Source organism: Plecotus auritus, assembly GCF_963455305.1.
Source record: "Plecotus auritus genome assembly, chromosome: 8".
NCBI lineage: Eukaryota > Metazoa > Chordata > Mammalia > Chiroptera > Vespertilionidae > Plecotus > Plecotus auritus.
In genome coordinates, this window is record NC_137782.1 from 163,858,994 (window position 1) to 163,879,881 (window position 20,888).

The window sequence follows — 20,888 nt, forward strand, 5'->3', positions numbered from 1 at the left end:
CTTCGCTCTGACGAGCCACAAGCATCTCTTTCTCATTTCCATGCTGATTGGCTCAGCCAAACCAGTGATCCAGCTACCCCTGAGTTAGATGACCAGCCTTGTCCAATCCACCTTGGCCAAGAAGAAGCAGAATCGCAGGAACAGACGTGGCTGCAGAGGCTAGGAGTGGGGACACTTCTCCGAGATGGCGAAGTGTAGGCTGGGCAGAGGCCCCCAGAGAATGTCTGCCTCCGCTGCCTCCGATGTCTGCCTCCGCTGTCTTTCCATGGTTTCCAGAGCTAAACAAACAAAACCACTTAAACCTTCAGGGAACCAGAAGAGCAGCCGATTCTCTTCAGGCTTCAACGCACAGGAGCTAAATTGTGTTTGGCTCAGAAGTGCGGAGAATGCCCTCACTCCCAAGAGGTCAGGCCGAGTGCCTCAGATCCGATCAAGGGCAGACACCACCTGTCTTCCACGCTGTCCTTGTATCTTCCTCCACCCCTCCTCTCCAGGTCCCCTCCAATGGTTTCCTTCCTCCTTGGGCTCAAATACAAAAACAAAAAGTGCCAAGCCTTCATGCACATCAGCTCTGCAGACAGATGCCTAGGGACTCATAAATGCCCAGGCTTCATCAGATACACCCAGACAAAGCCCAGACTCAGAAGATCTGTCACCTTACACAGTTGTCAGCAGGATTAGAGATGGGGCACGTGGTAGCTGCTCAATATATTGAGGTGGTGGTGACAGCAGTGAAGGAGGAAGAGGAGGGAAAAGTAGAAGGGAAAAGAGAAGGGGACAGGAAGGAGAAGAGGAAGATGGTAATGGCTGTGGTGATCACTCTTAGCCAAAGTCCAAAGACCGAACTCAGTGCTCCAACCCTTTGCCACGCCAAGTGTGGCCCATGCACCAGCAGTATCAGCATTGCTGGCAAGCTTGTTAGAAATCAAGACTCTCAGGCCCCACCCCCTACCTACTGAATCAGGTGGTTCCTCTGTACCTTAAAGTTCAAGAAGCTCTAACCCACTGGTTTGCAGGCATGGATGCATATTGGACTCACCTGGGGAGCTTTCACGACCTAAGGGTGCTTGGGCCCTGCTGCAGATTTGATGTCATGGTGATTGATGGGTAGGCCCTGTTTGCTGGGCCTTTAAAAAGCTCCCTGGGTGATTCTAAACTGGAGCAGAATTTGAGAACTATTGCTCTGACCGACTATATCAGTTAGGATTGCATTCAGTTATGAGTAAGAGTATCCAGGTTAAAACAAAACAAAACAAAACAAAACAAAACAAAAAAACTCATCATGGAGCCAGGCAGTGCGGAGCCAGGGAATGGCTCCAGGAAGTAACCCAGGGCCCTGTGCCTTTAAGCCTCCCGATTTGCCATCTTTAGTCCGAGACTGGTCCTCCCAGTCACAAGACGGTTGCTTGCCTACAGGCATCTCCCCTTCATTCCAGCAGAAAGGAAAAGGGAGGGAAGAAAAGATACGGACACAATGGACATCCGAAGGCGCGATTAAGTCCACTCTCCCTTAGCAAACTTTCCTGGAAGCCCCGCCCAACAACTATGGCCAGAACGATGCCAGGTGGCTACGCATAACTACAAGGGAGAAAGCGGAATGTTTTAAGCTGACCATGTCGTCCTGAACAAGAATTGCAGTTCTTTGTAAGAATGGCTATTGGTCAAGAATCCAGAGCAGGGCCAGCCACACCTACCTAGGACATACCTGGGCCCAGTTTCTGCTTCGAGGGACACTCCTGGCCTCCAGCTGATCAGTTCTCCCCCTTAGCATCTCTGGGGAGATTTTCTACCTGTTAGAGACCAGCATCCCAGCACTGCCTCCCTGCTCCCATCAGCACCTGCTTCCACTAGATGTGAATTACCCTCAGGCAGGTGCCAGAGCGCCAGTGGCAGATCTTCCCAAGACCTGACATAGTCAGGAGGGATGCTGGTAGCTGGGGAGGAGCCAACCCCAATTCTCATGGGAATAAAAGAGTGAAAGTGTGCCCTGTCTGACTCCATCCAATGGGCTAATTTTTGCAAAAGTACTTTGTGAATTGCAAGGATAATATGACAGAGAGATTGGAATGATGATGGTAAGAATGTTTTGGGGTGACCTGAAGGCTGAGCCCCAACTGCACCGGCTTTCTAAACTCCCACTTGTTGGGAAACAGCAAGAGGAAGCTCCCCACTCCCCACTCCCCCCTCCCCATGTGGCTCAAGGCTGCAGGTCCTGAGGCTGTTGAGGCCCCAGGGACCGGCCAGCGGCCTGGAGCTCCGGCCCCAGCCCTTTCCCAGGCTGCTGCACCCCCAAAGGAGGGGAACTGTCCAGGGCTACATTTTACTCCAGCAAATGCTTTTGTTTCCAGATGGCTTAGGACCAAAACCATGTCGCTTTGCTGCAGTCTCTGCACATGGGAGCGGGGCCAGCTGGATGCCTGGGACACTGCGGGGTCCCTGGGAGCGGCTGCGGAGCTTCTCCCAGCAGAGTCATGTCACTGCGGTGGCTCGCTGCCTCAGCCTGCTGACAGTCCCTCCGCGCCCTCCACCTGCTCGCAGCCATTACCCATGGTGTCCGATGGCAGAGCCGTGCAGGGGGAGCCTGGGGGAGCGTCTAGGGCCGTGGTCGGCAAACTGCGGCTCGCGAGCCACATGCGGCTCTTTGGCCCCTTGAGTGTGGCTCTTCCACAAAATACCACGGCCTGGATGAGTCTATTTTGAAGAAGTGGCGTTAGAAGAAGTTTAAGTTTAAAAAACGTGGCTCTCAAAAGAAATTTCAATCGTTGTCCTGTTGATATTTGGCTCTGTTGACTAATGAGTTTGGCGACCACTGGTCTAGGGCCTTAGCCTCCAGTTCCTGAGGCTGACAAACACCCAGCCAGGGGAGCTGCCTGCTCAGTGAGGGTGCTGGTTAGTTGCAACTGCCACATCCATATCCTGCCGTGGGGAACAGGGACAAAAGTCTTGGCTCTACCACTGAAGGGTCCTGTGACATCAGCAAACTCACTCCTCCACTCTGGGCCACATACAGCTCCAGCTGTCATTCTTCAAAGCAGAATATTACACAGTTTCCAAGGTTTGCATTCTTTTTTGAATTTAATAATCATCAAGTGATAGAGAATTGAATCTCTATTATATCTAATAAGCATCTTCTATATTCCGAACCCCATGCCAGCTGGCTTCCCTGTATTTTCTTATTTAATCATCCCAACAACTGCGTGGAGGTACTGCTATTACCCATTTTACAGATGAGGAAACTGAGGCTCAAGTCATTAATTCGTTAGGATTAAATTTGGTGGCAGATGACAGGGAACCCCAAGTGGCTTATGCAAGATAGCGCCCAAGATCTCTGGCAGCTACACAGTTTTTCTCTGGCATGGAGAATTCCATGATCTGAAGTCATTTTTAAGGTCCACCATTTCTTACTTCTTTTCAGTCAGGTCAAGTTTCTAAGCTTTCTAAATTTCCGTTTTCAGGCTAATGAAAAGAAAATAGGATTCCACCAAGTCTCCTATCTACTTATTCCAGGACTTCTGTGAGGATCAAATGAGATGAGGCATGGGAAAATGCTTCACAGACATTTGGTTACAGTGTAAAACGTTTCCACTTGGCTATAAAGCAAGTTGTGTTCCTGGGCTGAAGAAACTCCAAGGAGGCTAGTCACTACGGAGAGGAAGCCAGGTGTTTCCACGTGATGTCAATACCCAGACGGACACTTAGCATATTAGCCTTTTATATATAGAGATAGATTAGGCACCACCTTCATCTGCAGCCAGCCTTGCTGCTGTAGTGCCCATTCCTCAGGCCTGCCCGGTCTTACTGAGTGCCAGGTTCTAGACCCACCTGGGACAGCTGGGTTGTGGCATCCCACAGGCTATGGGAGTCTGTGGGGTCCTGGCTGGTGCCTCCTTGCTCTCAGGCCCTGCCTCCTCTTTTCAGATTTTAATGAGAATGGCTTCATTGATGAGGAGGACCTGCAGAGGATTGTCCTTCGACTGCTCAACAGCGATGACGTGTCAGAGGACCTGCTGACCGACCTCACGAGCCACGTGTGTGTCTGGGCTGCACAGGCTTGGGTGGGACAGGCCAGCACCCAAAGGCCCAGATGGCAGTCAGGGAGGTGCCTTGAAAGCTGGAGGCAACTACCCCCCAACTTCCTGTCTTTCCTCCAAGATCAGGACTTACTTCCATGACTCCCTTCCAGAGTCCCCGAGTCCCCAGAACAGTATGCCCAAGCCACCCATTCCAAGGGTCCCTCTCACCAACACTGCAGGCAGGCGGCCCAACAGCAGCTTGGCATCAAATGAATACATCACCTTGTCCCCTTCCCCACATGATCCAGCATCACATAATGGCCAGGTGTCCTAGAGTGACAGTCCAAAGTGTGACAGTCCAATGTGGACATGAAGACAGCCTCACGAACCCAACAGGGCGTGGGTCCACTTGCCCTAAGACCGTAAGGATCTTCAAGTGCTTTTGGTCCAGATGGAAACCAGAAGCAAAACTAAAACCTTGGAGGGTCATCACTGCCTCCTCCACCCGACTGGGCCCCTTGCAGTGCAGAGCCCCTGCTTGGGACCGAGTGGCAGGAGTGGGTGGGGGAGATGTCACCCTGTTCTCCCTGTACTCTTCTCACTCCCATGTTGTGCTGGAGGCACCAAGAGAGCTCACATGAGACCAGCCCACCAGGTCCTAGAACTCAGGGCACACGACCTCATTTCTCTGCACGTCTATGTCCTTGTCTGGGCTGGGCTGGGATGGCAGCAGGGGCAGGAGAACCCCTGCCTCACAGGGGTCAGGGACTCTGGGATGTGTGAAGCTCCTGGCAGGGAGCCTCTGCATGCCAGACTAGCCACCCCACCCCCCGACCCAACTCCGGTCCCTTGAGCCTCCATCTCACTCTCTGAACCTGACTCCTCTCTGCTCCTCCCCCGCCCTGGCCAGGTCCTGAACGAGTCGGATCTGGACAATGACAACATGCTGTCTTTCTCAGAGTTTGAACACGCGATGAACAAGGCTCCAGACTTCATGAAGTAAGGTGTTCTGGAGTGGGGATGGGGGTGGGGTATGCCCAGCATAGTGGGGTACAGGGAGGACCCTGAGTCTCTCTTTGGCCAGTGGGGCACCTCTGTCTTCCCGGGGTGGGGGGGTCCATGAGTTTCCAAATTGGCACTTCTGAGAAATTAGATAAGCTAGAAGGAGCCAGGAAGCAGAGGTTTTTACCAGGCGAGAGGAGGACTGCATTCCAGGCTTTGCAAACTATGTGCGTGGTCCAACTTCAGGTGCTGCTCCTCTACGGCCGGCACATCTGTGTGCTGCTCCCAGCGCCCACTGGGCTCTAGCACTGACCTGGAGAGTTGCCTTTGCCACTGCTAGTCCTCTCTCCTCCCCTCCCCCCGTCAACCTCCAGGGGTCACTAGGAGTTGGGGGTGGGCAAGGGGAGTGAAGATTCTGGTGGTGGAACAGCTCAGAGAAGAACTCAAGCATTTCCAAACCTTGTTCTGGGCAGAAAGGGGCCTTCATGGTCACCTGGAGAGAATCAGCCATCCCCATATTTCCCTGGTGTGTTGAACAAGCTTGTTTGGAGCCTTCCGGTGATGAGAGAAGCACCGTCCCAGAGGCAGCCTGCTAGGGCACCCTGCAGAGCGGCCCTGGCATCTCTGCCTGCGTCCGCTGCTCCTGGGCCCTATTCTGCCCTCTGTCTCGTAGTGTAGGTGATTTGATGGCAAGAAAGAATGCCCATTCAAAACTATTTAACTAACCAATCAAAAAAGACCTAGACCTCAGGGAGCACTGGTCAGGAACCTGGGACTTCACAGTGCCCGGTCTCTGCCTCTCTCCCCAGCAACTCCATCCTTAGCTCTACATGCAAACCAGCAATCTCTGCTTTGTCAGACAGGGGGCCAAATATGGCCTCCCCACAGTGGCCAAGTTTACATCTCTTTGGCTTTGAATGACCCTCAGTGACTCCTAAGTAATGACCTTCAGCTGTGACTCCAACTTTGCAGAGAGAGAACTCAATTGGCACAGCTCAGGGCAGGTGCCCACTCATCTTCTAACCATCCGGATGGAGCAGAAGCTCTACACTCCAGCGTGGCTGCCGGGGGCTGTGGCTTGGGCAGACTCTCTGTAAGAGGGTCCATGTTTGGGACCACTCCACCCAAGGGTAATTCCTCTTCTTGCATACACAATTGAGACCAGAATCCTGTCGGCATTGAGTTTTTCTTGGAATCTCTCCCATTTCTTCCCATGGTTCCAGCACCACCAGGTTCTAACACCCTTTGCATTCTAGTGATGCTCAGAGTTGCTCAAAGAAGGCTGGGTTGGCTTGGGAGAGCTGCGAATTGGCCATTACTCAGAGAAGGGACGCGAGGTGGGCACGGGAGGATGCCGCTAGGACTGCCGCGAGCCCGGAAGTCAGAGGCGCCTTAGACCGGCAGGCTCCAAGTGGCTCATGGATTCTTTCAGCTCCTTTCGGATCCACTTCTGGGGATGCTGATGTGGCCACAAATCCCTGACCTGGTGACTCCGAGGGGACCACTGGACTGGAATCCAACCCCTTCCAGACTCCAGGGGACTCTTGATTAAAAGTATGACTTTGTCCCTGTCCCGCCCTCACTTACAGCATATTGTTTATTTAATAAAGCAAAGGAAAAGGCTTTTCTTTGCCGTCAGTTCATCATTTTTTGAAGGCAGGGTCACATAGAAGTCTTTTTTTTTATTAAGAACTGCTCATTCCAGGGCTTAAGTTCGCCGCTGACACCAAGCAAGCTGGAATGGCCAGCTTTTGGGGGGCAGGCTTCACACCCCAGCCTTCGTCGAGCAGGGCCAGGCCAGATGGAATGAAGTCCACCAGGACTCTCCATGCAGCCTGTATGGAGAGGTGCTCATAGCGCTCATTCCAGTTGGCGCCCAGCTTCCCAGCCCTGGTCAAGGGAGAAGACATCTTGGCGCCCTTGAGATGTGAGAGTGTGTGACCAGAATTCCGGGTTTATTTGCTTTGCTCTTTGGCCAAGCCCTGGAATGAATTTGGCCCCCACAGGGACCCTTTGGGGTCCAGCTGGTCAGGGACCCCGGGACACAGGAGAAGCCCCTCTGGGGTCTCTGAGAACTGTCAGATGCCTATCTGGTGGGAACATGGTTTTTCTTACTTACACTGTCCTGGGGGGAGGGATGTAAATGCTGGCTCTCAGGAAGGGCTGTTCCACCCTCTGTACTTGAACCTCAGTGGTCCCTTTGCCTAAAGGTCCTGTCTCACTATTCATGGCTAATAAGGGCCCTGTTGCTGGTTGGAGTCCCTTGATCAAATCCATGGACCCTGGAATGTTGGAGGAATCCTGTGGTGTGGGTACACACCTGGTCGGAGGTGCGCATCCCAGTCCACTGAGGGGCTGTCACCCACATCCTGTCCCCTGTCCCAGGTAGGCAGCCTTCCAGAAGGTGGAAAGCAGCAGCTTGGAGAGAGTACACACTTCGGACCCTGTCCCTCCCAGGCCACCTTAGGCATGTGGCCTCAGAACCCATTCCCAGGGCCCTCTTCTGGCCTGGAGGTTACTGAAACATCAAGATTCCTTGAAGAGTGGCTCAGTCCTGGGTCTCCCCCGCCTATCTCCTTCTAGAAACAGCCCGGGGGGAGCTGGCAACCCAGTCTGTCCATGCCAGTCTGGGGAGAACACAGGGAGATGCACTTCTCCCGGCACCACGAAGTCCTTTGGGATCCCAAGGGCTGCGTCACCCCGCCCCTCAGCCTCCACATGGACCACAGGGAGGATGTGTAGTGGAAAAACCAGGACTTGGGAGTCAGACCTGGGTTCAAACCCTGATAGTATAATTTCCAAGCTGTGTGAGCTTGGGCAACGACTCTGAGCCTCAGTGTCTTTATCAATAACTTCACTTCTCTTACACGTTATTGTGTGGACTAACCAATGCTGGGCCAGGGCCCGGACGGAGCTTCCTTTGCAGATGACACCCAGTGCTACTGTCTGGGGTCCCTTCACCCTCATTCTCAGGCATGGACTAACGGGGCTTCCTCGATGACATCAGGAGGCAGGTGGAAGGCAACTCTGCACCTGAGACTCAGGAGCCCTGCAGTTCTCAGTTCTACCTCCTTCCGCTCAGGGGAGATGTGGGTGAGCAGGTCCCTGGGCACCACTTTTTCTTGGCTTGAACCCCTTGGGCTGAGCATTCCACAGCCCTTAAGACCTAGTGCTATGTGATTCTCAGATGCTGCCCTGCTGCGGCCACGTGCTCCTGGGGCTCAGAGGAGAGGAGTGTGGGATGGTCATGGTGTAGATTTTATTCCAAAGAGCCAGCCCGGTTAAGGCCACGGCTCTTGGGCATTACGATCTGAACTCAAAGTAGGCATCTCTCCTCTGCCGCTCCTGGTAGGAGACCCTCTTCCCCGACGGGAATGTCTGATGGACCTTCCGGTTCTCGGGGGAGACTCTAAAAAGGTGCCACTTATCCTTCGCACTCAGAGGAGGCCTGGGGGTAAAGACAAAGTCGGTGTTATGCCAGGGAGGGAGGGTGAAAATGCCCAACCAAGCCCCGCCTGCCCATTTCCCAGCCCACGTTGACCCTGACCCTGCTGGTCGCTCATCAGCTTAACGTGTGACATCACCCTGCACTTGACATAACTTATGTTTGCACAATAGTAGAGTGGCTAAGAGTGAAGACGTGGATGTCAGACAGACCTGGGATGGATTCTGGCCCAACTCTTGCTAGAAGTGTACACATATCAAACAAACTGATTTTGGTACCTCCCTCTTAGCTTTGTGTTGAAGAATAAATGATGCAATGCATCTAAAGCACTTAACATAATGCTGGACAAGGAGCAGACACTCAACAAATGTTATAAGAAATGGTAATGGTGATGATGGTGTTGGTGATGGTGGTGATGGTGATGATGACAATGATGGTGTTGGTGATGGTGGTGGTGGTGATGATAGCAACAATGGTGTTGGTGATGGTGGTGATGGTGATGATGACAATGATGGTGTTGGTGATGGTGGTGATGGTGATGATGACAACAATGGTGTTGGTGATGGTGGTGATGGTGATGATGACAACAATGGTGTTGGTGATGGTGGTGATGGTGATGATGACAATGATGGTGTTGGTGATAGTGATGGTGGTGGTGGTGATAGCAACAATGGTGTTGGTTATGGTGGTGGTGGTGGTGATGATGACAATGATGGTGTTGGTGGTGATGAAACTCATGGAAGGCCAGGAACTTGCCTCAGGCCATGAGGCAATCTAGGAAAGGGCTTAATGCAGGCACTCACCCTCTTACTCCCTACCACCTGGTTAGCCCTCTGTATTGGGCGTGAAGCCATCAGCAGCAGGACAGGTTGCCAGGCAGTTTGGAGAAGAAACAAAGCTGGGGTGTTCTGGGATCCCCACAGCTGTGTGTGGGGGGGTGCAAATCCTGCCCAGAGTGGTTTCAAGAGGAGATGGTACTCCAGGAAAGGCCCCACACTGTCTCCAGGTTTGGACTGACTCAGAAACACCCCAAGGAGATGGCTAACCCCGGGCCCTAGCGTTGGCACCAGGAGACCTGGGTTCCTCCGGGTTCTACCTCCCACCAGACTTGCCACCTGGCACACATTTCCGAGACTATTGCTAAGCCTCAGAGCTCCTATTCATAAAACGAGCTCATCTATATGGCAGAGAGGAACCTCTATGGAAAGAGTTGCTGCTTTATCAACAATGATGATGGCAAGGCTCAGAGCTCATGCGGTAAGCAAGGGGTCAGAATGGAGTTAGAAAGCCAAGATCTGCCCGCTGACTCCTGATGTCCCCTACCCACATGACACCTTGATGGCATAGACTTCTGATCTCCCTGCCTGGGCATCAGGAGGGAAAGTGAGGAAACCGTGTGCCTGATCATCTTGCAGGGGGACATCTCTCCCGGACAAAAGCCATGAGGTGTGGGCACGGGGGAACTTTCACATTTTGTCATGTGGACCGTTGGGCTTTGAAAGCTATTTTCAAGTCCTTAGGAGAACATTTTCCAAGTCTGGTTGGGGTCCAGGCACGGATTCCCGGTTCTGTGTAGTATCCTCCATGTCCATCAGAGGGCAGCAGCTGCTCAGGGCGCTGCACCAGCGTATGGCTGCCATTGCAAGGAAGTAGCCTGCAAATGGAGCCTAGCAAAAATTAAGGTGTTTGCTCCCCAACTCCCAGTGCATCTGGGGAGACAGATACCTAGCATCCTGAGGTTTCTGGAACCCTGACCCTCTTGCTCTATAACTGTCAGCCTTTAAGGCAAAGGCTCTTTAGGGCAAGGTCTTAACTCTTCTCAGTCTGGGCGCCTGCATGCCTGGCTGAGGGCAGGTGCCCTGTGGACATGTGTTTGTTAAGTGCATGGATGGCGGGAAGGCAGGCACTCACAGGTCAGTGGGGATGGGGTACCGCTCACTCTCCTTCACAGGCAGCACGAAGTAGGGGATCCGGGGCACCAGGCCTGTTTTGTCTCGATAGTGATGTCGATGCTGCTGTGCCAGCTACAGGGGACAGAGAAAGAGATGGCAGGTGGTGAGTGTGCAGTAGTGACCTTGGGCACCTGCAGTCCCCACCTGGCTGTACCTGAGCAGGGGTGGTATCTGTCTCCCCAGTGCTCCCAAGGAGTCCCCAGCGGGGTGCCCTCTCTGGGCCCGGCTTCTCATCTGTCTAATGGGGATGAGGACATGCACCACCCCAGCTTCGCTATGGAGAGTAAATGAGACAAGTGACCAGCAGAGGTGAGGCATGTGAGGCCCGGCTCAGCAGGTGGCACGGGTGTGCTCCGCGTGTTTCTTTCTCCCTCCCTCCTGGACAGGCCATGCTCTGAGTGAGAGCCAAGATGGAGAGCAAGGCCTTGCCAGGCCCACTGAGATGGCCCCCCAGCACCTGAATCTGACGGCATCCACCGGGTCCCCTCCCTGGAGCTCCCTGTGCACCCATGTCCTTGACTAGGATGGAGGGATGTTTGTAAGGGGGTGAGTGAGAGTGAGGTTTCCAAGCAGAGGATGAGCCCAGCCCCCACAGAGGTAGCCAAGCACCTGTGCCCGCAAGGACGGGTCTGAACCAGGCCAGAGCAACCGGACAAGAACACTAGGGAGTGGGCAGGTCCCCTCCACTTGCCTCTTCCCTAGGGAGCAATTAGGGTCCAGTTTGGGGCTGAGGTCCACTGGGGGCACATCCTCAGAGGCCTGTGGAGCAGGAGGTGTCAGGTGGGCACCTGGCTCCAGGTGGGCATGAACAGTCAAGAGCAGGCTTGGGGCTGGAGCTAGGTGGGCACTTAGTGGGCCCTTTGTGCATGTGTGGTTCCTCTTGGGGATGAATTCTCAGCCTTTGACTCAGGGAGGAGGTAAGCAGGGGCCCAGAGGGCTGAGAGGCCACAGGGCAGAGGCGCCAGCAGCACATCCCCAAAGGCTCCAACGCTCCCGTCGGTGGTGGGGGAGCAGGGGCAAGAGTCACCGGAGCCCCTGGGTGAGGGGAAATCAGGACCCTGGGGGTGAGAGGTCTCCCCTGGCCCAGCCCACCTGGTAGAAGCGGGTGAGCTCAAGGGAGCGGTCACTATCCAGGTTGAAGCGGGTGTAGATGGGCGTGCGCAGCCAGCGGACACAGTGACTCTGCATGAGGCTGGGGTTTGGGGAGAAGATGGTCGGGAATTGGCCGCCTTTGCTGAAGGGGGTGTGGCTCTTCTCCATGGCTGCATTGCGGTAGTCCTGGAAGTACTTGAGGGTGGTGGCGCCGTAGGTGGAGCCGAAGGAGGAGGCCACACCGGGAACATGGCCTCTGTATCTGTGACAGCAGAGGGGGGAGGGAGAGGTCTGGGAAGGGCTCCAGAGCCACCTCCACAGGAGGCCCTTAAAACTGGGGGTGAGGCCAGTGGGCCCCGTGGCTACCTCTGGGGCTTGAGAGGCTTCCTACAGTGCACTGCCCAACTCAGTCCCTGGCGGGGGGGGGGGGGGGGACGGGGCAGGGGCGGTGAGTGAAAGAGTGTGGACCTCTTCATGTCCTAGACCTCTAGGGTAGCCACATCGCTATGGAGAGTAAATGAGACAAGTGACCAGCAGAGGTGAGGAATGCGAGGCCCAGCTCAGCAGGTGGCACGGGCACTCTCCCTCGATGGCCCCCTTCAGGGGCTGAAGATGTGAGGTCTCCTGCAGCTCTGAGCTTCTGCAGTTATTTCATCAAGAGGCTGAGAGGATGCGAGAAGATGGTGGGGGCACAGCAGGGACAGGTGCTGAGTGTGTGGGGCCTGGGCTTGGAGAGCTCCAGCATCGCTCCCAGAAGGAGGACCGCACAAGGGGCAGCCTGGAGCTGGCCCGGTCCCGGAGCTCTGAGAGCTGCAGAAGGACCTCCATGCCCCTCTGCAACCAAGGAGGCCGTGAGACGGACTGGACGCTGAGCAGGACTGGGGACACAGAGCACAGCAGACACAGTGCGCTGAGCCCCCGGGGAAGGGAGACACACAGAAAGCCATGGCCTTGTTTAGGCAAAACAAGGGGAGAACTAGCAACTTCCATAAAGCATGAGCATCGGACTGCGCGCAGGACAGAGATCAAAGCGCTCCCAGTGCGCACAGCTGAGGGCTTCGCTCCTCAGCCTCTGAAACCTGGCCCCGCCCCTGATGCCACGGAATGGCTCTTGACGGGGCCACCTGTGGCCTTCCTGCAGCATTGGACATGGTTGGCCTCTCTCTTCTTGAAACACCGCTCTTGGTATTTTTCATGTCCTCTCATATTGTCCGTTTGTTTTCCCCTACATCTCTGCCCTGTTCCCTCTCAATGTCCTCCTCTGTTCCTCCTCTGCTCATGTCCTCTGGACCATAGGGATGATGTGTGTGCCGTGGCCTTAACCTTCACCTGTGTGCAGAGGACCCCGAGTCTACACATCCAGTCCAGAAGTTCCCGCCAAGCTTCAGACTCCTGTAGACAGTCGCACACAAAACATCTCCCTTGGGTGTCCCCCGGGCGTCATCTCCCAGCATCACCTTCCCCAATATCTCATCTCATTGAAGAGTACCTCCCAGATGTCCTAGTCAGAAACATGAGTACCCATCTCCTTCAGCTGTGCCCCTCTTTGGGAAAGTAGTGTTCAGTGACAAAATCCTGCCAGCTAAGAGATGATGCAAAAGAAAAAAAACCACACACACAATAATATGGACCCTGTTAGAATGACTGGTGGTTAGCTTCCAATCTGTTTAAGGACAGAACTAAGAAGAGCAACTAGGTGAAGGTTGGTTGCAGAATAGAATGCAAATGTAAAACCTGGCAAAGTTAAAAATAGTTTAAACAACAGAAATTAGGGAGTGGGTAGAGGGGAGATGGACGTGCACTGACTAAGAATTTCTAAAGCAGTCAACCCATGGCATCGAAAATTGAAACATGTCATTAAACACACACACCATAATGACTCTAACCCCCTGATGGTTTTCATGTTCTCTCTCTGTCTCTCTCCTTCGGAGGGATCTTTTATGAACTAATATCTCCTGTGATGAATTAGCATTTATCTAAGTCTAGCTGTTTTTCCATTTTATGTCAGTATCTTTCTCTTCAGTTAATTCTAGTAAGATTAAGTTTCATGCTTTTCACGCTAAAGTAACCCCTCATTCAGTGTGATTATATTTTTGTAAAATTGCTTCGTCTATCTTGCTATCATCCACCCATCTTTTTAAAATACATTTTTTTATAGATTTCAGAGAGGAAGGGAGAGGGAGAGACAGACAGAAGCATCATGATGAGAGAAAATCGGCTGCTTCCTGCATGCCCCCGGTTCCCCCACTGGGGATTGATCTAGGCATGTGCCCTGCCTGGGAATCAAGCTGTGATCTCCTGGTTCACAGGCCGATGCTCAACCATGAGCCACGCCAGCTGGGCCATCCATGTCGTCTTTTATCTGACTATACACATAAAAAGAAACCTGGACTGAAGTGCACCAAATGCTAATTCTGGTGAATTCTAGGAGCTTGGATTGAGGGGGTGGGGTGGCATTGTTGCTTTCTTCTTTGTACAGGTACCTTTTTGTTAAGAGTCAGGTGGCATTAAGAGTTCCTTTACTGGGAACCTACTATGTGCTGGCACAGTGCTGGGTGTTTAAGGAATGACAAAGGTCCACACCGCTCAGCCCTCCTTCCCGAGCCTACCTCCTCATTCAGTATTACTGAGTGCAGGGTGTGCAGGGGCTGTCCTGTGTCAGAGCTCCAATGCTATTAAAGGGGGGAAGGCCCATTCCCATGTGGGGGGGGGGGCTCCATGAAGGGTTTGCATTGACTGAGACTTTGAGGAGAACCTCAGGGTGGAGGGAGCAGACTGGGGTCTGGCTCTCTTCCCCCGCCCATCTTCTGGGTGCTGGTGTTACCCAGAGTTCTCTTCTCTTTTCAGAGACCCACTCCCTCTGAGGGAGATCATCTGTGGTAGACTTCTATCGCCAAGTCACCCAAATCTATGGCTGAGACCCACACCCCCAGCTGTCCACCAGGGCTCACCCCCAAACTCCACACTCAGAACGACTGACACTAGCCTGCTCCTCCTCCTGGATATCATCATCCTGGTTAAGGCCCCCCATCTCCCAGATCCCCCCAGATCCACCAGGAACCAGGGGTCCCTGCTGTCCTCCACACCCAGCTCCTTCCCGAGTCTTGCGTGCTCCCTCGTTAGGGCCTTCTCATTGTCCTCTGTCCCACCTGCTACAGGTCTCTCTCATTGCTCACCTGGACAGTTTTGAATCTCCTAGTTTGTGTCCTAGGCCAAGTTTCATCCCTTCCAGCCTGACGTCCACACAGATGCCAGAGCAATCTTTCTCCAATGCGCCGCAGGTCACGGGGCCCACCTCTCATATCCCTTCCCCACGGGTGCCCTGTGCCCAGGAATGTTACTTGCATCTCTGGGGCCCCACCTGCTCTCGATGTCTCCAAGCCTATCTCCTTCTGCCCCTCAGGGCACTTCCCCCTCACTCACTGAGCCAGGGCCCTCTGCCACCTTCCCTGACCACACACCCTTTACCAACATCTCTGCTTCACAGTACGATGATCCTTCATCCCCACAGATCCATGCTAGTTCATTTCTTCTGCTAATCTGCGCTCTCCTTTACCCCGAGGACCCACTCGGCACCTGACATGTGACAAGTGTTCAATAACTGTTCACTGGCGGAGGCAGACGTCCAGAAACCCGGGGCACCGTGTCCTGGAATGCTGTTTCCAAAGGGGCTTGGCTCTCCCACAAAGCGTCCCACCCACAGTGGCGTTTGCGCTCCTCTAAAGAAAGTAGCTATAAAAATGTGACGTGTTCTTGTGATTCTTCTCTCCGCCACCCCCGGGGCTCCCTGCGCACTCCCCCTCTGCTCCCCGCTTCTCCACCTTCTCTGAATGCCAAGGTATTTGCATTCCAATGGAATAGAAGCCCTCTCCTCTGCAGCGAGGTTCTGCCGGATTCTGTTCAGAACTTGCTCCGGGAGGGGCATGTGTGCGTGCACACGTGCGAATGTTCCCATTTAGTTAGCACTCAGCGGGCACGCCTTGGCTGCCGAGGTCTGTGTCTCTGTGTGTGCATGTGTGTGCCTTGAGCATGACCCAGGCAGTTCTGGTGGAGAGCCTTCGAAGGCCCATGTTGTTGGCCGTGTAGCGGGTGGATGTGGAGAGGAACAGGGGAAGGTCTCATGCCGGGGCATCCAACAGCCCCTTTCGGTGCCACCACAGCCCCTCCTGGGCCCCTGCAGTGCTCCCGTGTGCCTCAGCCCCCTGCACACCACACAAGTGCTCGGCCGGCCCCTGGGCAACCATCACACGCGCACCCTCAAGTCCACAGTGGTTATTGTGGGACAGGGAGCAGTCCCTCCCTGCCTCTTAATACCACAGGTTGGCCCCATAGCTGACATGGAAATTAATTACCGTGAGCCATCGGGATCCCCTGAGCAGCCCTATTAACTAATTAACTTGTTACTGTAATGTGTCCTCCTTCCACGTGTGCCCTCCTCTCCACAGCACTTTCTGCAGATCCCTCCCCTGAGCAAAGCCTTCCCGGCTCCCCATTGCCTATGAAATTGAGAACAAACCGGACCAGGTGCTCAAGGCCCTGCTTGACATGAGCCTCTGCGAAAGATCTTTCCAGTCTCATCGTCCCCTTTCATGCCGCAGCGTTTCCACTCCAGCCAGACAGGCCCCTTGCTGTTGTGGGCGTATATCCTGCTGGCACCCCCACCCCGGCTTTCCACTGGCTACCCCTCCATCCAAAAGACCCTGCTCTCCTCCTCTGCCCACATGTGCTCTTACCCATCCCTCCTCGTAGAGCCTCTTCTGACCCGCCCAGGAACCCGGCCTGGCCCTCCGGGGAACTGTCTTTACTCTTTGTGCCTCTCTTACATCCAGTCCGCATTCTGCTGAGTGGTAATTACCTGGGCCCTTAGCATGTTCTTTCCTTCTGAACTGTAAGCTCCGTGGGCAGAGAGGGCTGCGTTCTACTCACATCTTCATCCCTGGCATGCCTGGCACTCAGTAGATGGCACCCTGTAAATATTTGTTGAATTGAACTGACAAATGGAGGCACATTTTTAGGGACTGATGATTCTTCTGGAGTCCAGGGTCCCTTTGCAAAGCCCAGGTCTCTCTCCAGGGCCCGTGACCCGTTTTCAGGAAGGTGTGAGAGGCATCGGTTACCTATCTGGACACACCTGCATCCTCCTGAGCAGAGAGCCTCTGTTTCGTGCCCCAGGAGGCACTGGTCTGTCTTCGGGGCTGCACCTCCAGAGCCAGAGCCTGGGCTGAAATGGAAGGCGCTTCGGAAACGCAGCTGCCAAATCTGCCTGCCCTTCCCCTCACCTGGCTGCACCTCGCTCACCCTGGGAGGTGAGATCGCAGGCCCGAAGGAGTTGGCAGGAGCAGGCAGGGGTGGGCTGGGGGCAGCTTATATCGGCTCATACTGGCTCAAGAGAGCCAATAGCTAAATTTTTGGGATTTTTGCAAACCTGTTGTTAAACAGGCCAGTATTGAAAATTAAATTAAAGTTACAGTTAAAGAAATTATATTAAAAATAATGGTAATAAATACTCAAAACTCATCACTTCCTAATTATTTTATACACTTCACTATTGTCCTTGGGGTAATTTCTGTCGATTGCATCTGTATGGTAGGACTTGGTGTGCTGCCTGTTGCTGTGTATCTTTTTCCAACTCTGTTCAGTGACATCATATTGATGGCTTGAAATCAGCTGTGGCAGGAGTATTTATAGCACAGATGTGAGTGAATGCTACAAATCAAGGCTTTTTCTCCCCAGAGAGCTGATGGTTAAACATTTACCAGCTCAACCCTGGTTTGCCTGTCTGTTGTATGGGGTTCCACGGAAGGGGGCACAGCCACCTTGGGGGGGACCCCCCCCTTGACAATGGCAAGTGTAGAATGCACTGATTTCAGGGCCCAGAGGCCCCTGAGGTCTGGGCCCAGCCCAGTGGCAGATATGGGCACAGCTGCCACTCCAGGCAGATGGAGGGAGGGACTGGGGTGCAAGTCCTCCTGCCCTCCCTCCTGGGCAGGAGCTATGAGCATCAGGGGCAGAAGCAGTCAGGGCATGAATGAATGCACAACGTCAGGACAAGTGTTTGCACTGAGATCCCGGTGAGGTGCGGTGGGAGACAGGTCAAGGAAATGGATGTCACCAGATCTGACCTGCAAGCAGGAGGCACAGAGTGTCAGTCACTAGGCCAGTCTCACCCCTTGAAAGGCTTTACAATCCCAGGGACTCTGCCCCAAGTGTTCTCTGCTCACTGCAAGGATGGACACAGGCCCGACAGTGCAAGGTGCTTGAGAGCTGTGCCACCCAGAGCAGCAAGGGACGAGAAGAAGCATCCTGGCCAACTAGTCTGAAGACAAGCATCCTGTTTCCCACAGTGCCTAGAATCAAGCCTTGAAAACTGCAGGGATCTAAGGATAATAGCTAACAACTGGAGGGATTGCGGGAGAGGGTGTTGAAATCACAAAGACCTGACTGGGCAACTTGCTGAATGACCTTAAAAGTTTGTAAAGAACCTAGCACAGTGCCTGCCACATAGTAGGTGTTCATACATGGGGGGCTCACGGTGCTTCTACAGGGTATCAGGGAGCTGGTTCCAGCCCAGCTCTTCCATCACCAGCCTGGGGCTCAGGCAAGTCCCCCCAGGACCTCAGTGCTGGCATCTAAAACAAGAGAGAGCTGGGTTACATGGTCTCTGAGGTCCTCACCGCTGTGGATAGTCTCTGCCTCTGTGAATAAAACTGGGAAGGGAGGTGATTTGAGTGTCAGAAGAGACTGGCTACACTGAAAATCCTGTGATTAATGTCTGGAAAGACACAAAAATAATAATTACCCAAGCGTGGTGTAACTCTTGGATTCTTTCATTAAGTTAACAAAATTGCCAATGAGGTAGCATTTGGAAAGGTAAGACAACTCAGTTCTTCCCTCACTGATGGGGATCTTTAGGGAGGGCATACCCCTCCCAGGAAGATCCGGCTGAGAAAGCTGTAGCTCCAGGCTCAGCTGCTCACACTAGCCCAGTCCAAGCTTAGAGCCTTGTTTACGATTCACCTGTTATCACAGTCTCTAGCTCAGCCACAGGACAGAGTGCTCAAGGAAACTGCACACAAGTGTGGTGGCCAGAAGCATCCTGGCATTGCTTCTAAAACAATCATTCCACCCCACCCTCCCACACACAGACCTAAACAGAGTGGGGAACATGGCGGGGGGAGTTAATTCAAACTAGAGACCGTGGGGGGGGGGGTTAAGGAAAAAATGCATCAAAGTATAAAATCAAACCTCATGATAAACACCCAGGATGTGGTATAAACATGCTATCCAAGGCTGTAAACCCTCGAGGGCCAGCCTTCCCCCCTTCCCCCTGGCATCCGTTTTTGTCTTAATACAACACCTGGCATATCCCAAGCACTTGGCACATCTTTATTAAACGAATGCCCAAATGAGTGAATTAGTGGGAAAATGTGACCTGGTAAATTAGCTTTGTCTGATGGGAACCCAAGTTGAGCTCTCCGAGGTCCTGACCACACGTGGGCGGATTAAAACTCCAGGACCAGCCCCTGGTTACCACACTACCTCCGTGTGCAGAAATGATTTCAATAACATAGCCCCTCGAATGTCTTGCTTGCCGTGCTTCAAAACAACCCAGACTTTGTACAAAATATATTGCGAGGTCTGGTGTTCATTTTTCAGTCTGTTCAGTTCTCAGGGGAGAGCACAGGAAAACCTGCCTGCAGAACTCTCAAGACATTAATTTCAGTCATTCACTCTCTCACTCACTCCTTCATTTCATACAGATGTGCTGACACTGTTCAGGTGGCTTCTCAGAACCCAGCTCCTGCCCTCCATGCCTGTGTTGACTGGTAGGAGAGATAAGACAATCCTATACCCTGGAGAGGAGGTTGGGAGCACAAACCTCAAACACTTTGGGGGAAAAGGCCGGAAGAAAACAATCAGGCTTGCAGCTTACATGGTTGGAGTTTGAAAACATCTAGAGGAAGGGAAGGTAGATTTGACTCTGCATCTCAAGACAAGGCAGCGCTGGGGGCTGGACACTCTCAAAGCCAGCACGCTGTTGAGCTCGGCGGGTTGGAGGGGGGGGAAGGGTGTGAAGAACCGAACACAGGCCCGTGGACAGCGCACACCATTGGACATTACTGCCTGTCCTGCTCGCCCGAGTCTTTGAGCCCCGCCCCCAGGCGCCCACCACGTCTCCTTCACTTCTTCAAATGACACGGTTTGGTGCCCCAAACCGTGCTGGGGGCTGCAGAGCCTGCTCACTTTTCGGGGTTCCTCACCTTCTCGCTCTTGCCTGGGCGTCTCCAAACACCAACCCCACACGATGTCTCCTCTCCTCCCCCTTACCCGGCCCCCATCCACTGGGGCTCCCCTTATCCGGGCCTGTGCCCCTAGGACCGGCTTCCTACCTAGGGGGGGTCTAGGGAGTCCCCGCGGGCGCCCAGCCTACAGGGGGCGCCACCCTCTCCCTAGAAGATCACCCAGCCAGGCCAAAAACTGGCACCTGGGGTTCCTTCAAACCCTAAAGGCGCGGGGGCGGAGTTTCCAGGACGGAGGAGGGTTTTTGCGGAGGGGGAGGGAGAGACTCCCACCCCCAGGCTCCCACCCCCCACCCCTCCTCCGGCGGCTCTGAACCGCAGGTTCTGCCGGGGAGGGCGGTGCCTTACCCGGGCATGAGGGCAGGGGGCACGTAGGCGGCATTGAACTCGGACAGTAGGGTGCCCGCGCTGCGGGAGGCCATGGTGGGTGCGGCGAGCGCGCAGCGAGCCCTGCCTCTGGGATTCCGCCCGCTGGTCAACAGCGCACGGTCACCCGGCAACCGCGCGCCTGGCGACGCCCGTGGGGCCCTGCAGCCTCCACGTTCTGGGGCCCATGCGCCCCCTCAATATCCCCTTCTGAGGGGCGCGCCCTGAAAATGCTCCATTCTCCTCGTGCCCTTCTGGGTGACCCCGCAAATCGCCGCTCCCCCTCCCCGCCCCCAAGCTTCGCGTTCACATCCAGGAATGGGATCATCTCTAGGTTTCGCTGCGGCCCTGGAGATGCTCAGATGAGGGACGAATGGAAACCAAGAGGAGGCCGGGCTGGGGGCGCCCTTGTCCTCCGCCACGGCCCGGCTTGGAACCCACCCTAGCTCTGGAGGAGGCGCAGGAGGCAGCAGCCCCATCGGCTCAACTCTGGGAGCCTGAGTGGCCGCGCGCCCAGTTGGCTAAGGGAAATGATCTTCTTCTCGCCTCGTCTGGCCCCTCAAACTACTCCACGAAGTAGTTTATAGGAACAAAAAGCAAATGGTGGAAAGGGCGGAGTGTGTGATTTACATTTGCCTCCAATTCCGCAGCTCAGTCCGGCCCAGATCTGTGGAGCTGGCTGCTTGCCGTGGGAAGGCCTGGTGAGGGTCCTCTGTAA

The 20,888-nt window shown here is 54.1% G+C and overlaps 2 protein-coding genes across 3 annotated transcripts in view; one reads left to right on the forward strand and one right to left on the reverse strand.

Moving 5' to 3' along the window:
• Positions 1-6,588, forward strand: part of CIB4 (calcium and integrin binding family member 4) — a 36,158-nt gene extending 29,570 nt beyond the window's left edge. For both annotated transcript variants that reach the window (XM_080686489.1, XM_080686490.1), the window contains exons 6-8: positions 3,919-4,028; positions 4,924-5,012; positions 6,448-6,588. In XM_080686489.1, the coding sequence (XP_080542615.1) occupies positions 3,919-4,028; positions 4,924-5,012; positions 6,448-6,478 (230 nt within the window). In that variant the 3' untranslated portion in view covers positions 6,479-6,588. The remainder of the gene's footprint in view (positions 1-3,918; positions 4,029-4,923; positions 5,013-6,447) is intronic.
• Positions 6,589-8,318: 1,730 nt separating this feature from the next.
• On the reverse strand, positions 8,319-20,226 carry CIMIP2C (ciliary microtubule inner protein 2C; the record flags this gene model as incomplete). Its single annotated transcript, XM_080684972.1, has 4 exons — positions 8,319-8,463; positions 10,372-10,484; positions 11,505-11,766; positions 20,153-20,226. 4 exons carry the CDS (start codon positions 20,224-20,226, stop codon positions 8,319-8,321), a joined length of 594 nt encoding a protein of 197 aa, XP_080541098.1.
• Between the last annotated feature and the right edge of the window lie 662 nt (positions 20,227-20,888).